At 35.0% G+C, this 25,545-nt stretch overlaps 1 protein-coding gene across 1 annotated transcript in view; it reads left to right on the forward strand.

The window, feature by feature from the left end:
* Positions 1-25,545, forward strand: part of LOC148956863 (inositol 1,4,5-trisphosphate receptor-like) — a 166,979-nt gene that overhangs the window by 75,521 nt on the left and 65,913 nt on the right. The window contains 6 exon segments of the mRNA XM_089092350.1: positions 120-255; positions 7,232-7,489; positions 15,830-16,084; positions 18,933-19,120; positions 20,236-20,347; positions 25,301-25,466. Of these exon segments, the coding sequence (XP_088948476.1) occupies positions 120-255; positions 7,232-7,489; positions 15,830-16,084; positions 18,933-19,120; positions 20,236-20,347; positions 25,301-25,466 (1,115 nt within the window).

Here is a 25,545-nt window from a genome sequence, read left to right on the forward strand (position 1 = left end):
ACGGAAACACGATTTTAAGTCTAGCGTGCTAACCGCTCAGCTAGGATGCCTCATTTGATGCTAAAGCGTTTTTATTAATTGGAATGGAATTTATCTTAATAGTCATACTAATCTTTTAGGTATCATATTGAGCTGATTAGACTGCTTGGATATTGCACAATCGGTAAAAATTTAGCTACCAAACTGAAAGCTCAAAGCATGCTGCCCTTTGAAGATTTGATCGATATTGTCTGCAATCCATTTTGTGTGCCAGAGGTGCGTTCTTTTAACAGCCTATTTTAGCATTTTTATCAAAGATTGCGTAACATTTTTTTAATAACATAAATACTATAAAGACTTATATTATAAAGAGCGATTTTTACAGTTTTAGACGTAAAATTTATTTTTTACGTAAATTATTACATAATTGTATTACTTAATTTTATTACGTATTGCGTAATTATTACTTTTACGTAATATTGCGTATTATTAATTTTACGTAATTTTATTTCGTAAATTTTACGTAAATTACGGAAATTATTTTAGACGTAAAATTTATTGTTCTAACTGCATCATTGAGTGCTTTTAGTAGTCGAAATTCTAATTTAGAACTAAAAATTAAAAATAAAAGACTTAGTCGGTAGTGTCTGCCACCCATTTCGTGTACCAGAGTTGGCTAACACTAATTTCACATGAACCTAGAAGAACTAATTAGGTTCTAAATAGCTGCTTTTATTTTATTTATTTACTGCAATAGTTACTTATTTTGTAGTTTCTTTTAGGTAATTTATTTTGTAGCTACTAATTGGGTTAAAATTATCTCCTCTTGGTTATATACGCAAATATGCGATTGACATACGAAACTACATCACAGGCATGATGCATAATCAATTTTCTAAGAATTAATAAGTACACAAACGGAATAGTCAGTCTTAATGATTTGATTATCATCAAATAATGGTATAATGTAGATATAATGCAATGTAATTGCAGTAAATTGTAATGAATAATTGTAATTAGTTGTGATCAATGTATTTATAATTGCAGTAACTGAACAAATAACTATGCTTTTTGAGATACAATCTAGTATTACAGGTTTAAAATTGGATTTTGTCCGGTTTTCAATAGCTATAATTGGAATTATTTTGGAATTAGAGTCATTATTGAAATTAGTTGAAAAATGAACGACAAGCACAGGAAGAAAGCGGATTTTTGAAAACCTACTGTCGAAACTCTAATCGGCCGGTTTCGAAATAAAAAATATCTACTTTGCTATTTTTTTGAAAACTTGGAAAATCCAGGTACTAGGCTTTGGCAGAGGGCAGCCAAATCATGTGTGTTTACAAGCAGATTTTGGTTAAAGAAATCCAGAAATTGTCATTTCATTTGCAGTTTGATTGAGAAAAAATAGTTGCAACCCATATAGCTCAAATTGCAGATCTTCCATGTTAAATTTAAAAAGAAAGTTTTTCAAATAAAAGAAAAAGAGTGACACTAATAGGCTTGTGAGTGTGCCGAAAGTTGGACTCACCGGTGTATTCTGCTTATTAAATCTGATGAGAACAACTCTGTATTCGGTTCCCAAGGCTTATAGGAGACTGAATTGTAGAAAAACGCTTTATGGTTTCTTTTACCGAAATTTTCTTCGAGCCTGCCAAAAATCTGCCCATTTTCTACCCACTCTGATTTTCGAAAAAGAGAAATAGAAACACGGGCTGTAGGATTGGTGTACCAATTAGCACTACTATGCCAATTATTATGACAAATAATACTGCTATTAATATGTAACAAAGTTTTGCTAGCTACATACGAACAGAAATTAACTTAAAAAAAAGCTAAGAGCAGTAACTGAATTGGGTTTTAAATAAAGTTGGAAAAATTCAAGATGCAACATTTTAATAGCTGATAGTCTGCTTGGGTAATAGTCATCTTGGCAGTTTTTGTGCAAACGAATTGCTCAACTCAACCGACTTTAGTGCCCCCATTTTAATATATAGAACAAATAAAAACAGAATAGTTGAAATAAATAGTTAAAATAAAATAAAAAACAATAGTTAAAATAAACAGTAAAGGAAAAAAAAGGGGTTACATTAGTTAAAATAAAAAAATAAAAATTAAACGATAAAAAAATCGGAATAAAAAAATTCGCTTATTAACTACTACTACTACTAACAAATCAATGCAGCGCTAAACCACCTAAGACCAACAAAGCTACGCACGCTTCTCCATCCCAATCTATTCATAGCCGGCCTCTTTACATCATCCAAAAAAGTTCCAGTTTCCTTTAAATCTTTCCTTACGGCATGCTCCTACCCTATTCTTGGACGATTCACTTTTTGTTTGGCCCTAGATGTTTGGCCAACAAGGGGGATATTTGGCCATCTGTTATCCTTCATGCGCAGAAAGTGTTTACTTCACGCATTATAACCCCAGAAAGCGGGGTTGAGTCACATTTTTCGTACAGCTTACTGTTTGTAATACGATCAGTCTGACGGGTACCCAAACAAACCGTAGACAATTTCTCTAGAAAACCCAGCAAATCCTCCCCCGTCTTTCGGAGCGCACATGCTTCAGAACCGTACTAGAACACTGTCATTGTAGTTTCTAATATTCAAATTTAAGTTACGCTTCTCAACACGTCTTCTCAAATCTACACGAAGTGCTTAAGTCAGTTTAGAAAAGAAGAGAAAGAAGTCCCTGGGACCTCCAGAATGAATAAAGGCTTTGAGCAATCCCGGGGTCATCTAGGTCACAGTGTGGTTTTCCACACTTGGCGACGCTCTTCTATCAACCCGAGTCAAAATATCCCACAAGCAATATCAAGTCTATTATATATTCATGCCTACAAATATTATGCTTTTTATTTACTCGTGCCTATATATATTATGATACTATTTGGTGGCAGCCCATAATATATAACTTAGCTGTGGGGAATTTTTCAGCCCCCCCCCTCCCAAAAAAAAATCAACCAAAACAAACAAAACCAGGAGAATTATTCGTCAATCAGAATCCAGTGCAAACACTGTGTCGCTTACTAGGCTATAATTTCCTCAATGGGTGCCACTCCTCAACGTTACACTGGAACACGGTTTGCAATCACGGTTTTGGTCAGACAAACTCGTGAAAGACAAAGTCTACCCTTACTCCACTATGAGGCCACAAAAGCAGGATTTTCTTTGAATAAGGACGGAGGAAGGATCTTATGACAGAATGGAGACCCGAACCCATCTCACAGCACCGCAACAGCTTGAACTTTTTATACCCAGCCTAACCTCGTTTTCATTGGAGTGTTTTCCGTGTTCTTCCTATTAACACGGATGACAAAAAAGCTTTATTTAGTTCTCAACACGACCTGGAGACCGACCCGTAGAAAAAATGTCTACCGATTTGTTTTACCGATATTTACTTCACTTTTACCGAAAATCTGCCAATTTTAAGCAACCTTATCTTAATTTTTCGGCAATTTAAACGCCCGATTGACATAAAATTGAATTGAGATTTGAATTGAATAGAGTATATATCGTATAAATAAAATTGTGAAGTCTTCTATATTAAATTTCTTCCAAGTTAGTATATAGAGCATTCTTATTTGTCCGTTTTGCTAGTGAAAAATGAAATCATGCTTGTACAAAAAGTGACATTTGAGAGACTTGCTATCATTTGTTTTCTATTGATTTTTTTTTAAATTGGTACTCTACCAGGAGAAACTTTTATTCTGACCCAGAAAGCCCAATTCTACCTGGGGACTTTGAATGTGCGAACTTTGGCAAAGACTGGGAAACTAGAGCTAATTGTCAAAGAACTAGAGAGGTAAAGATGGGACGTTATTGGCCTCTCGGAAACTCACTTACCTGGTTCAGGAGAACAACGATGCGGTGACATCATAATTTCGTATTCTGGTATATCTGATGGCAAACTTCGACAAGGTGTTGGCTTTCTCCTGACACGCTAAGCGAAGGGCGCACTCATAGCCACAAAGTTAGTCTCAGAGCGCCTTATGATGATTCGGCTGTGATCAAAACTACAAAACATCACCGTCATCCAAGTGTACGCCCCTGACTCCTCAAGACCTGATGAAGAAATTGACACCTTCTATCAACAACTTCAGTCTCTAACTGATGAAGTCCCAAAGAAAGATCTCCTCGTAGTAATTGTGACTTCAATGCTATCGCTGGAGAAGCTGCACAACCTGACAGTGATGTCTTAGGCAGATTAGGTCTTGGGAGGCGAAACGTACGTGGGGAAGGTCTACTTGAGTTCTGCAGGAATAATGACTTCTTTGCTACGAACTCAATGTTCAAACATGGAAAGAGAAGAGAGGCAACTTGGATATCACCAGATGGAAAGACGACAAATCTGATCGATTATGTCCTCATCTCAAAACGGTGGAAGTTATCTGTCACAAATACCACCATTTTGCCTGGAGGTGATTTCGATTCGGATCATGTCCTTTTAATGAGCACATTGGCAAAACTCCGACTAAAAACCCTTCCTGTAAAGAAAAATAAGATCCCAAGTTTCCGTACCGATAAACTGAAAGAACCCATCACACGCACCACTTTCCTGCAGTCACTAGAAGAAAGTCTTGGTCCTGTGCTTGAGTCACTCCCGTCGACCATAAACCCTGACATCTTAGATGCCCTAGTTGAGAAACTGAAGACAGCACTAATATATACCGATAATTAAATATTAGGCCACAACCAAAAAACAGAGACGCCCTGTATCACATTTTATTTTCTATATATTTGGGAAAAAACGCGACGGGTTTGCAACAAGCAGGACCGAGAAAGTAGGGACATGTATAAGCGGATACAGCGGACGGTAAACAAAAAGATTGGGATTGCCCTCAGAGATTACACACGGGAGAAGTGCGAGTCCTGCGAAAAGGATTTCAAATCAGGAAACAGCTACAGAATGTACAGAACAGTCAAAGAACTCCACGAAAAAGTCCACCATCACTGCGAGCGTCCTGGACAAGGGCGGTAAGCTCCTCAGTGACAGCGAGGCTATTAAAGACAGATGGAAAAGTCACTTCGAAGAGAAACTGAATCTGCTTCTTACCTGTAACCCTACTGGGCTATCAGGATTCCCCAAGTTGGAATGCGACCTTAGCCCCTCACCTTTAATTAGTGAAGTAAATGAGGCCATTCACAGTCACAAGAAAAATAGAGCCCTAGGCCCTGATGGTATTCCTGCCGAGCTGCTTAAAGTTGAATCTCCTCTGCTAGAGGACCTACCACATAAAATGGCTGTCGCCGTGTCGCCAACCGGCATTTGCCAAAAAGCTTGGGCTAAGGATGTCTTTGCACCGCTCAAAAATAACGGCCATAAAAACGACTGTGACAATTACCGGCCCATAAGCCTTACAAGTCATCCAGCCAAAGTCATAACAAGGATCCTTCTAAACCGAATCGGAGCAATAACAGACCTACATCATCAGCGACTATCAGGCCTGTTTTTGCCCTGGACGGTCTACCACCGACCAGATCTTTGTAGTGAGGCAACTCGCAGAAAGGTACCTTGAATCTGGCAAAGAAATCCTCCAACTATTCATTCATTTTAAGTAGGCCTTCGATCTAGTATGGCGAAATGGACTTTGGCATATACTAGCCCACTATGGCGTTCCTGAAAATATAGTCAACATAGTCAAAATAAGTATGACAATTACCGTAGCTGTGTTCAGACCCCAGAAGGCCAAACAGAAGAGTTTGCTACAACTTCGGGCGTGCTACAAGGCTGCATACTTTCACCGCAACTTTTCAAGCTCTTTTTACGTGCCATACTGTCCCTGCTTGAGAACAATGTAGGAGTGACCGTTAATGGTACAAACATCGATACGCTAGCTTATGCTGACGGCCTCGACAAGCTAGCAGAAACTGAGTCCAGTATACCAGCCCAAGCCTCCGAATTTGAAACAGCCGCAAATAGCTTTGGTATGTCCATAAACCCAAAGAAAACCAAAGCGATGCGCACCACAAAAGACCCACACCCATTCCCTGTTCATGTCGTAATAAGTGGCGAAGAAGTCGAATCGGTGACCAAGTTCGTGTACCTAGGGAGCCTAATATCTTCAGACAACAAATGCTCCGACGACATAAAACGAAGACTTGCCCTAGGAAGTCTATCTGCAACTTTAAGAGGAGCTAGACAAGCTTTAAGAGACTACTCCCCCTCTTTAAAAATAAACACCTATCTATGCAACTGAAACTTCGACTTTTCGACTCTCTAATCATACCTGTCGCCATGTACGCCTGCGAAACGTGGACACTGAAGGTCGAAGATGAAAGCAGAATTTCGGCTTTCGAGACAAAATGCCTCCGACGCATTGAAGGAATCACATACCAAGACATAGTCTCGAACGAAGACATTCGGAAGCATCTGAATCGGGAAACTACTTTTCTCCAAAAGGTGTGGCTGCAGCAAAGTAGGTGACTGAGCCACTTACAGCGAATGAAGAACTCACGCCTGCCAAAAGTTGACTTCGAAGGAAAGGTCCACGGTAGCCGCGCACCTGGAAGACCTAGGAAGAGATGGCGCGGTAACTTCGGAAGTGACCTCTTAAGCCTTTTGAGACAAGCTGACGACCGGGCTTTGTACAGGAAACTGATCCAGGAACGTGTGAAGGAGATGGCCCCAACGCGACCCTTGAAGACGTCCGGGACATAAGTCAAGTCAAAGTCAAGATAACATATATTGAAATAAAATCGAATTCAAGGTCGGTTGAATATCCTTTGTAAATGTAAGAACAGATTTAGAAGCAGCGTGAAGGCGCATTTAAGAGTTTTTTTTTATTTTTCCTCTGTTTCCGTCTTATTATTTTTATTTAATTGATATTTGTATGATTTATGTACAAACTTGAATTTTTAATTTGTTTTGTTTTTTTTTAGATTATTTATTTTATACTGCTATATAAATGATGAAGACTTTTTTTAATTATTTGTAGTGTGTAATTGTTCCATATTTACAATGTTAACGTGTCAAATTTTTTTCTGCCGGTTTAATAATAAATCAATTACTAATTAGATTAGTTCAGCCGCATTTTCTAATTCAAAATTGTTTTCTTTTGGTTTTATCAATAAGTTGAAATTGAATAATTTTGGATCTGTTCATGATTATTGTTCAGTTAGACAACAGTTTGGTGAACTTGTCTTTCTTTGTTAATGCAGTATATATAAGGAAAAAAGAGTACAAATGTAAAAAAAAGTCTTTCAGACGAACTCTGGAAACTATAATTAATTGCGTTTATTTTAAGGTGAAAGATGTTTACATTACATTCCTGAACCACTGTTATATTAATACAGAAGTTGAAGTCAAAGACATTTTTACATCTTGTCGTATTTGGGATTTGTTTGGGAAAAGCTTTGTTCTAGACTTGACATTGCTGTCAGATCCAAATTACGATCATGGAACTGCAAATATGGCGTTGAAAAATTATGTCACTACGACTATGGTGAAAGTTATTGCTACGTTCTTCAAAAGTCCGTTCTTAGATACAAAAACTCTAGCAACGGTAAGTCTTGGTTCGTTTATTAGTTAATCAAAGACTTTATTAGGCTGCAAGTGTCAGTAAAGTTACATTGAGAACCCTGAGATGATTTTAAATAGAAATACTTAGATGATCAGAAATACTTTATTAGACTCCCAGATCCAGTAAAGTTACATTGAGAAACCTGAGATGATTGAGATCAGAAAGACTTTATATTAGAAAGATTGGGCTGGTTAGAAAGACTTTACTAGACTCCAAAGGTCAGTAAAGCCGCTTTGAGAAGCCTGAGGTGATGTAGCTTAGAAAGACTGAGATGATTAAAGAGACTTTATTAGACTCCAATTGTCAGTAAAGCCAAGTGTCAGTTTTGATTAGAAAGACTTTAGATAGAAAGACTGAGATAATTAGAGAGACTTGAATAGACTCCAAGAATGAGTACTGCTGCATTAAGAAAACTGAGATGTTTTAGATTAGAAAGACAGAGATTTTTAGAAAGACTTAATTAGAATGCAAATTCCAGTAAAGTTGCATTGAGAACCCTGAGACGATTGAGATTGGAAAGACATTAGAGTAGAAAGACTAAGCTGACTAAAAAGACTTTATTAGACTCCAAGTATCAGTAAAGCTATATTGAGAACCCTGGGATGGTTTAGGTTAGAAAGACATTAGATAGAAAGATTGAGATGATTAGTGAGACTTTATTAGACTCCAAGGGTGAATATAGCTGCATTAAGAAAACTGAGATGTTTTAGATTAGAATGTCTTTACATTGGAAAGACTGAGATTATTAAAAAGACTTTATTAGACTGTAAGTGCCCGTAAAGTTACGATGAGAAACCTGAGATTATTTAGATTAGAAAGACTGTGATGATTAGAAAGACTTTACGAGACTCCAAATGCCAAAAGCTGCATTACAAAACCTGAGATGATGTAGATTAAAAAGACTGAGATGAATAGGAAGGTTTTTAGACTCCAACTGTTTGTAAAGCAGAATTAAGAAGCCTGAGAAGCTTTGGACAAGGCCGGATCTAGTGGGGGGCCTAGAGGGGGCAAGCGCCCGAGTTGAACTTCCCGGGGGCGGTAAAACAAGCTTAAATTGTAATATTTTTCGGCAAAAATTGTAATAGTAACAATATTGACGGTGCGGCAGGGGACGGCGAAGTCTACATTTGTCCTTCCTGATAAGAAACCTAACTCTTAGCTCTGGATTTCGATTAGAGAGACTGAGATGTTTAGAGAGGCTTTATTAGATTCCAACTGTCAGTAAGGCTGTATGAAAAAACCTGAGATGATTTAGATTAGAACGTCTTTCGAATAGAAAGTTCAAGATGGTTAGAAAGGCTTTATTAGACTCCAGGTATCATAAAATTACCTGAGGCGATTTAGCCTAGAAAGACTTCAAATTAGGAAGACTGAGGTGATTACAAAGCCTTTATTAGACTTTATATTTTACTTATGACCCACAATAAAGACAGACAGAGACAATTTGCCAATACGGATGCTCTAAGAAAATTATTAACAAACCAATTAATTAGTTATTATAAGTAATTATTAGTTTATTAATTTTGTTGATTTATTATGAACTAATGAACTAAATGAGAACATTAAATAACTAATTAATATTCCTGGAAAATTAATAACGATACTTAAAAAATTGAGACAATACATATTCAAGCAAAGAATATCCGTAAGTCTTAAAGAAAAGATATAAAAATTTCCCATGTGATATTGTAAATGCATTAGTCTAAATTCTTGAATGAATATATGGAGTTTTTTTTGCAATGAAAGAGATGGGATTTCCAATATTTAAATACTATAATTTGTCCATGTTTGAAATCTATGATAATTTTTTAGATCGTTGAAACTGTTGTTAAATTAAATAAAACGTATCGTCTCGAAATATTTGAAATGTTTTGGTATGATTATTAAAAAAAAGTTTAGGTCAAAGTTAGTTAATGAAAGTTAAGTTTTTGGTTGCGATTTTGAAATTCTACGTTATTTCGTCTCCTATGATTCGTCGATAAATGTTTATAACTGGAGGTGAAAATGCTAGTGATGGGTACTACTTTAAATTTTCCTGCACATTTCTTAAAGTACCATGGACATTGGATATCTGATCATTCAAGTTGGTTCACTGGAATCAAACACTGTCATCATTATCTTAACAAATAGTAAAAATGAAATTATCAGTTTTTGAAGTCTCTCCATGTGCAGTTTTGGTAGTATCGTGTGGCAAATTTGAAAAAAAGAAATGTGGGGAAACATAATTAAAAAATAAAAATAGATGGTAATTAGCAGCATAAGAAGCTTTCCTTTGAGAGTGTAGTCGTGTTTGGGAATCGACAGATAGTATATGTTTAAGGGAGGTTTTCGCGACAAGACTTGTCTTTGCAGGAAATAGTGTCAGCCATGATATAACGGAAAGCAAAGCTGGTTTATAAGACGATCTAATGAAAATTATGTCGGCTAGTCGAGAATAACGAAAAAAGCAAAAAATTTAAAAACTAACCACGCTTACATTGTTGCAATAAATTTTGATGAATTAACCAGTTTTATAATTAATCTTAGTTATTATCTCGTAAATTTTTCTAATCTATTAATTTCTTATAGTAATTGATAATAAAACGAAAAAGAAAGTCAAAATTGAAAGTTTTACTATATTCGTGAGCGTTATAATTTGATTTTAGTGCTAAAAACCACTTGCCAGGTATACGTTCCACTATCAAAATAAATCTGTTTTCCAAATCTGGCCAATTTTTGCCTTCTCGCGAATAACAGTCTGGCAGCTTTCCACTAGTTACGAATAATACAAATAAGCTATAGAAACGCTAAGCCGGCTATGCTTTTCAGTTCGCAAAAAAAGGCCTTTCATTTACGGATGGAAACCGGTGTCAAATTTAACCTATTAGTTTTGATTATTTGTTTTTTACGGTTGAACGTGGCAACACCGATGAAAATACGGTAGTGTACTAAAAATTAGAATTTTCTAACAATCAAAAAAGGGTCTTTGATAATTGCGGTTTTCAGGTATGGATAGTCCTAAGATAGGTCTAGGGACAAATTTTTTTTTTCATTTGATGTCCTTGGTACCGTAAGGGATTAGAATTTGACAGCTCTAATCCAGCTCTAATTGACCCTAAAAGAGATCAACACTCAATTTATATTGTTTTTTCCCGTTTTTCCGTTTCTTATTCATTTCTTCACCGCTTCAATAATTGTAAAATTACAAGTTTTTATAGATCGGTGTGAAAACTGGATTAAATTTAATTTTTAGTTAGCAAAATTGTATTTCAATGTTTTATATATAAAAAAAAGAAAGACCTGGTTGCTTGAATTAACAACAAAAATCATGGAACACTGATGACGGTGAGGAAGGAGGACCGTGTCATCTTAGAGACCTGTTGAAAATTAAGGTAAATTGATATAAAATCTGAACCTCATGAATGACACCATCATGAAATTCCTAAATAAATTTACAAATTTAAATAATCAACTTAAGCGTCACCACCTAAATTTTTCAATCTTCTTTACTTAAAAAAATCCTTTGCGCCTGAACGTAAATCTTTACGTTCGAAATGCAACCTGCTATTTCTGAGAAGGAATACATTAAATTCTTAAACTAAAGACAAACTTTAACAAAGAAGCGAACTGGAAAAAATTGCCAATAAAAGAAGGCCTAAGGATGCTAATCGCAAATACGCTTACATGAAACAAATTATCATTTTCTTGTTGTTTTTTTTTATATTATATCTTTGATTTATTTTTTGTTTTACCACACCCAGTTAAAAAATTTTTTTTTTTTTTTCAATCAGACTAGACCTTTCTCAGTTCTGGTGAAACATGTTGACGAAAGAGCTAAAATTAGATTTCAAATGGGTCAGTTCGAATAGATGCAGTTGGATTACTCACATAAAAAAGATTAGCCATTTTTCTTGTCTTTTAATTATACAAGTCAATTAGGAGGGTACCAAAAAATTACTTCCGTTGTGTATCACATCAGCTAAAGAATGAAACTGTTTTTTTTTTCGTATGTCGTGTGCAAAAAAAATACCAGACGTGATTCTTTTCACATTGCTCAACCCCTATTACCTGCAGGAATAGAATTAAAGAAAAAAACTAAAATTTTAGTCGCAACCAAAGTTTTGGAGTCAGCCAATGATCATATATTGCGACACTCCCACTTTCAGTAAAATTCTGGGTAAGTCCTGGTAGATTTAGCCTTCATGGGGGCAAAGCGTAAATAATTGGATGAATGGGTAGGATTTGGCTAAGTGTGACAGGATTTACGCTTCCCGTGGGCAAGATATCCTTAATTAGGCAGGAGCAAAATGTTTATAATTGGCTAAATGAATAGGATTGGCTAAATCCGGGCTGCAAAGATGAGAAGAAAGTGGGCTTTGTAAAGCTTATTCATGAACTTCTCTATCTTCCTCCATTTGTCTATTTCCGAAAATGAAAAAATTGCTGTTTTGCCATTTTCTCAAAATTTTGAAAAATACACTGGGTTTTGGAAGAGGATAGCCGACTTCGCATAGAATTGCAGAATGTTTGTGAATGATATGCTGGTGCCTAGATATTTTTTTTTTATTTTTTAAAAATAATTCGATCTCCTGAAGGATCATGGGTAATCCGTCCGTGGATAATTGAACGTATTTATCATAACAGGAAACTGCTCAAGATGTGTTTTACAAAAGACATCGTTTTTTTGGGTCAATTGTGTCTCGTTGAAGATTAGATTAGATTACAGCAATTATCTTCATGTCTTGCTTTTGTATTGGCTTCTCTCGTATTTTTGCATCTGCAGGAAAATGTTGCTAATTTTAGCTTCACTATTGAGCTCCTGATGTTTCAGCTGTTGCTCAATTTTCATTAAAATTTACTTTTTTTTTTTTTTTTTTTTTTTTTTTTTTTTTTTTTTTTAATGGCAAATATTTACTTTCGTTCCTTCAACAGTCCTGGATGGTCTAGGAAAGAAAATTATTTTAAGTGAGTTTCTCATTTGGTTCAGTCTTATCTTCTTCTTTTTTTTTTACCCATTTCTGTTAATAAAGTTAAAATCATTATTAAGTTCTTGCATGACCAAATAATGTCACTGATTAAAACAAAATGTTAGTTAAGTTAATAATGAATGTAGTTTTTATGTTATATCCTTATTTTTGTTATAATATTTAAGTTGCTTGATGATTTGCATGTATTATTATTATGCAAGTAATATTATTGTTGGTTGTACAGTTTTTATTATTATACAAAAGGAATATATGACCTTCAGCAATAATAACAAGCAATATAACCAATCCCGCTTAGGAAAAACCTTAAACGAACCTCTATACATAAGATTTTCGCTTTCCCCCCTAATGTCTGAAAGAAAGTCATTGCAATAACCAATAACCAAAAGTCTAAGAACCAATTTTTGTGTGTAGAAACGCGTAATTCGGTATTTTGTCTAATAATGAATTAAAACTACCTATTAATATAATTAACGATAATAAAACCATTTCAGTCGTTCATGTAATTTCCCAGATCGTGTAATTTCCTTCTGTAATTTGGAGAGGTTTCCCAGGACACCTCTTGAAATGATAGTCATTGGAAACATTGTTTTGCTAGGATATAAGTAGGGGATATAGCAGACTAAACAAATGTGGAGACTACGTCGTTTCTGGAAATTTTGAATAACTAGTTTATTTTTACACACACACACACACGCAAAAAAAAAAAAAGTGCATTTACGTTTTTAAGAAAAAATGACGCGCAAATGTAAATGTTAGTTTTATTTTTGTCTTGCATTGCCTTATCCATAAAGTCTTTTTAAAATAACAATTAATTATTGGTTTTGTCATAACAGAGTTTTGATATATTAATTGAACCATTCCAGAAATTTTGTTTGAATTATATATATTTTCAGAAGTAATGTAGGTTTTTGTGTACAGTTATTTCAACTAAACTTCTGATTTCCTTTTAACCTTTGTTTGCTGTTACTTAAGTTCTTTCTGATGGCTTGAATGTTGTTACCTCCAAGAAGAAAAGGCTGTGCTCCAAGAAGAAATGTATAGGCAACACGTCTGCTGAAAGCGGTTTTGCCGAATCTATTTTTCCAAAAATCCGGGAAAAACAAGTTTAGAATTTTGACATTTGTATCTCAGAATCGGCTATAGCTAGAGGGCTGATTTTAGTTTGAAAACTAAGAAGAAAAATTGCGTACATTGTTTTGCTTATTTTTATTGGTCCAAGGTGAACCTAACGTAAAACAAAACGGAATGAAATCGCCTTCGGCAAAACCACTTGAAAATTCCGGAACATAGCTAAGATATGGCGATACGGATTTGGCTCAGCGTGAATTGGAAATGCAAAGAAGCTCCTTGGAATTCAAGTTTTAACCTTTGGGGGCAGGTGCTGCTTCGGAACAAACTGCTTTCAGATAAAGTTCTAGGTATCTCAGCTCTGTTTACTAACTTCTAATAAGACTTTTCACATATACCAGATCTACTGCTGGCATGAAACGGTAAAGCGATTCCGTGTCTTTTGTTTTTGCTGTTTGTAGCACAATTAATGTGCTAGAAGGTACAAGAGGCAGGAAACTTTCCACAACAATCACTGCTGAAACATTGGGCAATGGCCTCTTTAGGCTAGCCTCTGATGCAATCAGCACTACAGAAGGAGTAGTTTCCGCAAACGAAATTTTATAAAACACCCTTTTGCATAGTCCTTGCTTAAACTGTGGTTCACCTTTGAAAATGGCACAAAGTTATAGTTATAATACTTGGACGTTTTGGCGTAATCAAAAAACTTCTGCTTGGTCATTTGAATAATTGCAAATGGGTCACGGGGCCGAACAATTAGAAGCTTTTTTGTCAAGTCTAGTAGCTAAAAGACTTCCTTGTGCTTCAAAGACCCCTCAATGACGCAGTGAACAGCGTCAACCCCCTTAATTGCGGAGTGGCCAGACTTAGAATACTTCGTTGTTATGCTCTAGACGTGCGAAAACTTCCTCAGGATGTCTTGCCTCACGTAGCTCATTTTTTGATTATAATTTTGAGGCCCACATGAATCTGGCAATGTTACCAACTTTCTGATTAAGGCCCAAAAAGGCCTTAATCTGATTAAGTGGCCCCAAAGACCACTGGCAATATCATTTCCATTTCTACCGGCAAGACACTCAGACCACAAACAACAATATACTTTCTTGATTAGATCTTCTTTCTGTCAGTGAAAGGTAATAATAGCAGTTAGATTAAAGCAAGTTATCTTCCCTTTGTAAAAAAAAAAAAAAAGGACGAAAGATCCCCTTTTGACAAAGAAAAAATGTTTTCCAAATCAAAACACAATACGGGGTCATCCGAAGCCCTGTCCTTATCTCTTTCTTCTTTGTTTTCTAGTTTTCCTTTCAGATGTTTTGCATTAGAGGTTTTGGCCTCCTCAGATAATTCAGTACCATTTTTTTCAGCCACTTTTTTTTCTTCAAAGTCATTGCATCTGTCACTTTAAAAATCTGAAATGCAAGATTAAATTCACAATCGGAAATTTTCTGTGAATATGTTTCTCGAGAGGCAGCTTACCATCTTCTGCACACTTTTTTTTTTCCTTACAATGAGTGCATTTTTCTTATATTAAGTGAAGGGTCAAGGAAATCTTTGTTGGTTTTGGCTCGACAGTAATGAGATTCAGTGGCTTGGAAGCTTCAATGTGGGCCTCATAACTGAATATCTTGCTCACCAAGATAAGAAAGATGGTGTTTTTATTCTCCTAGGTCGTGTTCAGCAAATCAGTGATTTTCGACAAAACGGACCATGCAAATGCGATTCGGCAGAACCGCTTTAAACAATATGAGATTTGGTAAAAAAGAACGGCAAAATTCAGGCATTTAGAGACGTCTTTAAGCAATATCAGTTAGACCATTCGAATGATGTATCTTTCGAATATATATATATATATATATATATATATATATATATATATATATATATATATATATATATATATATATATATATATATATATATATATATATATATATATATATGTATATATTTCAGTATCTGTTAAGATGAAGAGGAAAAAGGACAAATAAAATAAATGACTTTTATTGAAGTTGAATTTTTAATTGCAAAAAAAGGATGCATGTCACAAAACTTTTTTATGAATGTAAAATAAGTCTAAGTTCTTCTTCTGATTGCCAATGTTCTCGTGATCTCATTATCTGTTATATAAGACGAGAAGGAAAAAGAACAAATAGAATGAGTGACTTTTCATTGAAGTGACATTTTTAATTGCCAAAAAAGTTAAAGATTCATACCACAAAACTTTTTTATAATTTAAATTACTTTTCTGATTTCCTATGTTCTCATGATGTAATCAATGTTGTTGCAGAATCGTTATCAGACTGTATTTGTTGAGTTAATCCAAGCAGTTTACACACTCTGTCAGTGTTCCTGGCTAAGCTCCAGTGAGAGAAGTAACGTCAAAAATTGCCTTCGAGTCATGAATGATACGGGTAAACAAGCCAATGTATCTATTCCTCTGCATTTGGAGCATCAACTAGCAACCGTGGTATCAGAAAATGTTGTGGGTTCCAAAACTGCTAATTGGTTAAGGGATCCCCTTACAGCAAGAGAAGATATCCCGGTAAGGAAACTAATGGATTTAAATCCCTATTTTCCTCTGTTATGAACGTACAAGATTTATCTCACTTTTGGAGGGAGACTTGATTTTTAAATATCAATGAGTCAAATGACCGAATTCCTGAACGGAATAGTGATATTTCATTTAGAGATTATCTAAAATTACTAATATAACAATATTATTATTTATTTCTAACCCACACTATACAGAGGTACAATACGTGGAGTTTCACGAAGAAAAACACATAAAAATGCAGTGCAAATCAAAATAAAATCGAAGAATACCCGTTACAGAGTAACACATAAAATTTAAAAGAAACTAAAACAAAAGAGAAATAACATAAAAGGAGGGGAAAAAGAAGATGAGAAAAAAACTCACAACTTGCAGAATCTAATAAGCAATAACATACATAAATATGGACGCAAGCTGTCATTATTGTTATCATTATTTGATTTTTTAATCACTCTTTACAATGCTAAAAAATGTGGAGTGACCAAAGAAAGGAAAACAAACAAACAAATTAAGGAGAAATAACTTACGACTGAAAAAACCCTGATAAGGTGATGGTGCGGAGAAAAATGGATACAAGCGGTATTTGAAAGCTTTCTGTGTAGAGCTTCCAGTTTTAAAGTTATACCAGGAATAAAAATATATTTATAGTTACCTGGTTTTTAGTCCAAGGTGGAAAAAACAACAAAAATCTACAAAATCTAAAATAATTAATGATTGGATTAATAATATGTATCCTAATTGAATAGGGTGGGTGGTCTGACTAGTTTCTGTTGCCATAACCTTGCGTTTTTATGAATTAGAGGACAGTTTTTTTTTTCTCTTTCTCTTGCGTTTTTGTTTTTTTTTATTGTTTTAGTTTTCTGTTTTGTTTGATTTTCATCTTTTTTCAAGTATATGCTTGTTACTCCACGCAGTACACTATTGCATAGCGGTGGTGAAAAAAAATAAGTAACAATAAAAATAACAACAATTAAAATAGATGGACTTAATCTATTAGTAAAAATACTAATAACTCATTCTTTATAAGCAATAAGAGAGAACTAAATTTGTCGACAAAGCCCCATGGTTATCGCAGCATCGAATAATTTACACAATTGAAGCTAATATCGATCTATCGCTACAATAGAAATAGATGTCAGGTACGATAATTTGATGTGTGTACTCTGTTTTTGTGTGTACCCGCGCAATAAACTTTTAGGCAGGAAGGATTTTGAAAAAAATCCTTGAATGATTTTGTCATTGTTTTTACCTTGAAAATGTTTCAAGAAATATTTTTGTTTTCTTTTTTTAGAACAAAAAGACTCTAAAACCTTTTAGGTTTTCCTTACAGCCTTACTGGATATCCAGAAAAATTTGAATCGAAAATAATGATCAAGTCCTATGCGTGTAAACTGAACTCAAGTAAAGAAACATTCGAAATTGCAGAAGCTTTTTATCCATCGCCTCAACCAAATTGGCTAGTAAGCATAAAATTATCACTAACGTAGAGTAGTGAATTTCTCCTGCAAAAAAAAACGTTGGTGGACAAAATTGTTGATGGGCTTAGAGCACAAGATTTAACAAAGATTCGAATCGTTGAAGTAAAACTCGTATATTTATTTATTTAAGAAACAAATTGAACTTTTTGCTTTGTAAATATAGATCACTTGGCGGTTGGTTTGCTATCAAGAGGGGGGAGGATACAGCCCTTAATCTGCTTTATTAAATATTCATTTTCGAACTCATCTAAATTTAACATATCTAAATCTGATGTCTAATTAGAATAAATTACTTTACTACTACTACGACTGCTGAAAATTCCCAGTGGTTTTCCCGCCAGTTGGTTTCGCATTCCAATATTGGCACATTTAGTAAAATACTAGTAAAACAGTTGTTATTTGTTTTAAGTTTTGATTATAATAGATAGCGGCAGGTGTGAAGCATGCACCACTGTGTTAACCTCAGGTGACCGCTTTGTAGGGATTTTGCATCTTGTCCGAGGCGGATTCATGCAGCGATTTTAAATGTATTTGATTGGAGGGCCTGAATGAGCCCGATCTTGCACCCCACCCTCCAATTACCAATTTTTTAGTTGATAGTGATTTTCTGTTCTAAAATTGAAAACGTGTAATTATTTTTAACCTTTATAATCTGAGGCACAAAATGGTTCCATGGTCCCTCCAGGACCTCTCTCTAGATTCTTAACAAAAACCTAGGCATGTTTACTTTTGCTTGAAGCGGAATCATCCAAAAACTTTCGCTATGACTTATCAAAGGCGCAAAGAAGGCCTGTGGCCCCTCCTAAACCACATACCAGGGGTCAATTTTATTATTCAGGGGTTTATACCCTGTTGCAAAAAATGACTTGTAAGTCAGAATCGTTAAGTATGCTCATCTTCAGGGACAAAGTGTCACACAGGTGCTAACTGATGCATATCTTATTCATTTTCAACACTTTATAGGCTAAAACAATAAAGATTGATACACAACTTGGACAAAATTTAGTTGTCACTGGTGGTACTAAAAAAAATATGAAACAATCACTTCATCTGATTGGTTTCTGAATGAGACGTATTTAGCCAGAATATGCGCAGTTGTAAAAATGCTTTATACGAATTAAAAAAAATTTAAAGGTTTTATGCAAATTGTAAAAATTTTCTATGACAAATAAGATTTTCTTCAGGGGCGAAGGGTGACAGACAGGTGCTAATTGGTGCATCTTTTGTGCGTTTCCAATATATTATAAGTTATGACGATTTTACTTCATGTTAGTGGCTAAAAACGATATTGATGAGGATAAGGTGCTAACTGCAGGTGAGGTGTTAAGTTGTCACTTCTGTACCGTTTGTTTTTATTCTAGACAGTAAAACAAGAGCGGACAATTATTGACAGTCTTACAAGCATTGTTGATGAATTACAAATTCGACTTTCGCCGCTTATTGAAGCAGAACTTTCAGTCCTTGTTGATATATTTTACCGCCCAGAAGCTTTTTTAAAAGCAGGAACGTCTGCTAAAGCTAAATGCGAAGAAATTGGCTTTATTAAGACGTGTGTTCCATTATGATCGTGTTCTTCTTCTTCTTGATCACGCAGCCGGACCCGGGAGTGGCCGCAGGGGCGACCCGACGGTCAGGTGATTGGGGGGGGGGCTATCTTTGTAAATTTTATCGAATTGCTACCTGATTTATGAATTTTCTGCAGAAATCAAGAATGTTGCTAAATTTTGGCCGATTTTGCAAAATTTCTGCCGAAATATTCGGCGAAAATTTTACACAATACCAAAAAATTTGGGGGGGGGGGTGACACGCCCCTCCCCGACCCCCCGCGGGACGCCCCTGGTTTTCAGCTTCACCTATCATTTGGAATTCGTATATTACTTGGGAATAAAACCTTTTTGTTTCATTTAGTGAAAATCAATTTTTGAATTTTAGGTTTATGCTCTAGGTAAAAGTGTAATCTGTTCGATGGATAAAGCTGAATCTCAGCTTTCGAATGTTAATAGTTTTATCATCCTGCTTTGGAGCATTCTAACCATATGACTTACTGCAGAACAATGAAATAGCTAAAACTTATACAGGAACATAAACGTTAAGTATTAGAATCTTAAGTACCCTCTAGTAACATTAAGAATCTGCTGGACTCTTTTTTTAGTATGAACCTAGTCACTCTTAAATTTATAATTTGTAAATCTATAGCTAAAAAAAGTGCTTTTTATTAAACCAAATCTGAGGTCTTGCCTTCTTTTGTTGTTTTATGATTGGCTTGCCTTATTGATTTTAGTTGGAGGTAAAAGAAAGAAGAGGCAATAAAAACGCAATTTTTGAAAGTGTTCCTCCATATTTTAAACGTTAGAGTGTGCAACTTCTTTCAAATTAGAAACTATAAAAACGCTTAAGTTGTATTTCAGTGTGGCTTGATTGATTGCTTTATATTTTTGTTAAATTTAAATTCAGCTGTGGCTTAGCTCCTAACTGTTTTCAGGAACGAATGTAATGAATACATAATATTAAGTTACTTCTTGATACAACATACGGCCCCGCCCGCCACTCACAGTATTTGCTCCCTCCCCCCTTTCTCTTAAATGTTTGTCTCGTTTACACTAAGGTCTTAATTAAAATCGTGTTGATTCTAGATATTATTGTTTACTTAACTTATTTATGCAGGTTGATTGCCCATACAAAGAAGATTTTCGAAACTCAGGAAGAAAAACTTTGCCTCAGGGTCTTGACTTCCCTTAGAGAAATGATGACGTTGAAATCGAAATTTACAGAAGAGGTCAGTTGCATTCCCTATCAGAGTTTTAACGTCCTTATAATCAGGAATTTACACAGGGGAAGAGACAATTCCCCTCCCAGTCAACTGCCAAAATCGCAAAAACAAATGTTTTTAATCCTTTGCTTTATTAAGTTGTTTTTAGTTCGGCAAGTGAATGACTTGATCACTTGAGCCTGAGAGTTTAAACCTCATTAGTTGCCGATAAGTAACCGTGATTAGGAAGTTTCTATTATTTCACGCTTTTTCATATTATTTGCGTAGAATGGGTAGGAAATATAAAATTAGGTGATATAGAATATTTTTACTCTTAGGCAGGAAGGATGGGTTGCATAGGCAGAGAGTAGTAGTGATGATGGAAGCTGGTAAGTCTTGCTTGGTTGGGAAGGTATTAATAGTAGAATGCTAGTTGCTAACTGAAATGTATTTTGTTACTGGTTCACGTTTTAGTATTTACGCCTTTTCTCTCTGTTTTTCCTGCCACTGTTAAATTAAATTTTTAATTTTTGATAAAATTTACTAGAATTGTAAAAAATAACTTGCACAAGTCCTATCACCCACAAAAATAAACAGTCACACTTTGGAAGGTGGGATTGAAAATGGGGCTGAACTAGGAAAAGACCGATTTAGGTATGAAATTAAATAAAAAAACAAGTTTTTTAAACTGAAAGTAAGGTGCGACATTAAAACTTAAAACAAACAGAAATTATTCCGTATATGAAAGGGGCTGTCCTCTCCTCAACGCCTTGCTCTTTACGCTAAAGTTTGACTTTCTCACAACTCTATTTTTTTTAAACAGTAAAAAACTTTAGCGTAAAGAGCAAGGCGTTGAGGAGGGGACTGCCCCTTACATATACGGAATAATTTCTGTTCGTTTTAAGTTTTAATGTTGCTCCTTACTTTCAGTTTAAAAAACTTGTTTTTTTTTTTATTTAATTTCTGATCGTTTTTTAGTTAATGCAATTTTAATTTTGGCTCACCGTCATTGAATAAGTAAACAAAATTTGCATTAAAATGTTAATTTTCTTTTGCTAAATGGATGTCTCTAAATTTAGTTATGGCGTAATTAACAAATTAACATGCTTAACTAACTTCTATATTCGTAAATTTTTCTCCAAGCAAAAAATGCGAAATTGCAGATTTTTGCAAATATGAGCTTGAAAACTATACAATAGGATTTCTGATACGCTGAATCTGACGGTTTGATTTTCATTAAAATTCTTTCACTTGTAGGGGATGTTTCCCCCCTCTTTAAAAATCGGGTAAATTTTCTCAGGCTCGTAGCCTTTGATGAGTAATACTAAACTCAATAAAATTTATATATTGGAATCAGCATTATAAACCCATTCTTTTGATACATTTATTGACATCAAAATTCCGTTTTTAAAAGTTTCGGTCACTATTGAGCCGTATCGCTTTTTTTTTTTTTTTTTTTTTTTTTTTTTTTTACGTATATGTTATTACGTATATGAGGGGGTTCTTCCCTTAGTCAATACCTCGCTCTTTACGTTAAAAGTTAAAAACAAATTTAATTCACAAACCCCTGAATCACAAAGGCCGTTTAGTTAGAATAGATAGCTCTTTTGAAAGCACTAAAAAAAACTGTAGCATAAAGAGCGAAGTATTGACTTGGGGGAGAACCCCCTCATATATGTTATAATTTCTGTTCGTTTTAAGTTCTAATGTTGCTTCTTATTTTCAGTTGAAAAAAACTTGTTTTTTTTTAATTTAATTTCTGATCGTTTTTTAAATAATCCTTGGAAATCCGGCGCCCCCTTCATATAAATGTTCCCTACACCAAAGAAACTACCTCCTCGGAAAGATTCTCCCGAGTAACCTCCACCTCCAGCCCATCCTCCAGAAAAAAATCCTTCCTGAAAATGTCTGTATACTCCCCAATAATCAATAAATAATGCTGGCAAGTCCGGCGCCCTCTTCATGGCAATTTCCCTTCCCCCATTAACACTTCCTTCCTGGACCGATCCTCCACCATAACCCCCGACCCCCCTCCCCTCACTACCAGAAAAAAAACCCTCCTGAAAACGTCTGTATACTTCCCAATAACCAATACTATATGTTAACATTGGGTAAAGTTCATAACTTTTAGCCCTCCCCCTGGGGACTTTGGGGGATTAAGTCATCCTAAAAGACATATTTATCATATTTTCGACCATGCTGAAAAAAAATGGCTATCTCAAAATTTTGATCGGATGACTTTGGGAAAAAAATGAGCGTGGGAGGGGGCCTAGTTGCCCTCCATTTTTTTGTCACTTAAAAAGGGCACTAGAATTTTTAATTTCCATTCCAAGGAGCCCTCCCACTATAATATAGTACCACTGGTTCTATAATTTCACCCCTAGGAAAAAAAAAAACAACAAAAAAAAAACAAATAAACACGCATCCGTGATCTTTATTCTGGAGAACAATGCAAAATTATACATTTTTGTAGATAGGAGCTTGAAACCTCTACAGTAGGGTTCTCTGATACGCTGAATATGATGGTGCGATTTTCATTAAGGTTCTTTAACTTTTAGGGGGTCTTTCCCCCTATTTTGAAAATCAGCCAAATTTTCTCAGGCGCGTAACTGTTGAATGGCAGTACTAAACTTGATGAACGTTATATATTTGAAATCAGCATTGAAATCTGATTCTTTTGATGTATCTATTGGTATCAAAAACCCGTTTTCTAGAGTTTTGGTTACCATTGAGCCGGGTCGCTCCTTACAGTTCGTTACTACCAACTGTTTGATAAAAGTAAGTCACGTGTTATTAAATGCAATTCTCACGCTGGTGATGCTTTTTTATTTCTTTCTTTTTCTCAGCTTGATCTTGACACATGGCTTTAATTAAAAAAAAAAAAAATTAATAAGACATTTGCGACAATCGACCTTAAATGCAACTTAGAAAACATGACATTAGGTAATACAAGAATGTTGCTTTAAAGAAGAATGACAATAGAAGAAGGTTTGAAAAAATTCTAGATTTAAGTTGCTTAGGTAATGTGGTGTGGTGAATCTTTTTTTTCAAAAATAAATGATGAGACGTTCCTTCAAGGCGGTCTCAAAATACGCTGTATTTGCTGAAAGACAACTTTATTTTGTAGTGTCTTGACACCACATTCAGGTCAGTTGAGTTTGGTTTGAAATTATATCTGTAAAATTAAAGCAGACTCACAATCTAACTAACAAATGAATGAGAAAAATTCAATCAACAATTTTTTTGGCCTTTAGGGTTAATCCCGTATTGGAAACACAAAATAAGAACAAAAGAGCAAATTTTTCACAGGCTAACAACAAAGAGAAAAAAAAATAATTTCCTTTGCCTGTAAGAGCAAGCCTATGGACCAAACATAAATTAAGACAAATAAATAAATTAAAAACTAACAAATAATAATAAAGTTAATAAATTGGTTAATACAAATTAAAAAAAAATTAATAAATTAAAACATGATAAAACAAGACACTATGCAGTCATGTTCCTTCCTGCATGCGGGATTCATTCAGTCTCAATAAATAGAAACATCTAATCAAAATTACTTTAACGAAATATTAATTTATTCTGTAGGAGATGGGATCAGGATCTTATACTATATGTGTGCGTGTGTGTTTGTGTTTTCATGCAGACCTAATCAACCAGAAAAAAAAAACTTCATAAAGAATTTTTCTCGGTAAATTTTGATAATCTAAAAAAACTCGGTAAGGAGTTTTGTTTTTCCTAAATAAGCCGCGATAATTTCCGTCTCAAATCCTCTGGTAGACAACTCCACGCCCAGACACATGCGACATCAGCCAAGAACACGGACAGAGTAGTAAGTAAAAAGACCACAGTCAACAGTTGCCATTCTCCTGATAATGCTTGGCGCATTTCTATCCACGAAAACAGTTTCGAAAAGATGAAGGCAGAAAAGAATTAAAAAACTTATAAATAAAAATCGAGCAAGACACCTAATAAAAGGTGTCAGGTGACAGTGACGAATCGACTTCTTGTATCAGATGTAATGCTTCACTTTTATTCTATTCCTTGAAGGTTGACGCTAACCCAACGAACAGAAAAGTATTTGTAATGACGTGAAATTGACATAGTTTATGATTTGATAAACTACGAAGAAAAGAGTAAATTTCTTTAGCATCGTAGATAATTTTAAGTGTAGGAGGTATGTGTCATGCCTTTACTCTGCCTTAGCCCCAGTCTTATTAAATTAAATAGCAAACTCAACCGAAATCCCAAACAATGGAGAGGATCAGTAGATGGTTGCACTCTTGGACCCTTGGGGAAATGCTCCTTTTTTAGGTACCACTTTTTTTTTGTTAATGCTATGTTGATGTGGCAAATGAGCTGTGGCACATCTTGAGCTACTGACACTGAGTTTTTCACTGGAAGGTAGAAACATGGCTTGAAGGAATAGAAGCTTGGTGGAACAGCTGCAGATAGTCTTTCTCACCGACTGTAAGTTTCTACTTCAGATCACGGACTGTTGGCTCTGGCTTAAGAAAAAGCAAACATCATCCTATGTGGCTCCAAGTAAGGATGATACACATTTTCTGGGAAACAGTAGAGGTTGGACCCATACAACTTTCTCGTAATAATCTAAAGTCAGTGTCCTAGGGAAAAACAAATAACGATAACAAGTGAAATGAATGGACATGCGAGCGACCAGTTAGATCACATGATCTTGTTGCGTATTTCCACCTTACAATTCCTCAGAAAGCTCCTTACCGGAATTGCAGATTTAAAAAAAAAAAATCTTAAAAATCATGGACCACTGCTATCTTCAATGTATTTTTATCCGTCCTAAAGTGTCATTTTCTCTGCTTTAGTTCTTTTCTTTCTTTTTTTTTCCCTCTTTTCTCTCAAATAAACATAAGCTGTGTTGTGTAGCAACCTTAGTCATTATGATCTGAACATGGACTGGCTCTTCCTCTCTTCTTTTTTGATGTTATTATTTTTTGTCCTTAGGGAGAAAACCTAAGAAGAACTGATATTGAAAAATATTCTGGATCTGCTGTTGAAATAGTGCCCACAGAGAAAATCACTGGCAAGCCCAAAGAAACCACTGGCAGGCAAAAAGAAGCCACTGAATTAGCACAAACAGCAGATTCTAAGAAAATTGATGGTCCAGGTGGTATGTACATATTATGCTTTAGTTCTATTTGCGTGATTTCATTAAACCAATCTCTTTTTTCCTCTGTCCCTCTGTCTTC

This window comes from Artemia sp. Qi Xiang Cuo, chromosome 1 (genome assembly GCF_049724085.1).
Source record: "Artemia sp. Qi Xiang Cuo chromosome 1, ASM4972408v1, whole genome shotgun sequence".
In the NCBI taxonomy this organism is placed as follows: domain Eukaryota; kingdom Metazoa; phylum Arthropoda; class Branchiopoda; order Anostraca; family Artemiidae; genus Artemia; species Artemia sp. Qi Xiang Cuo.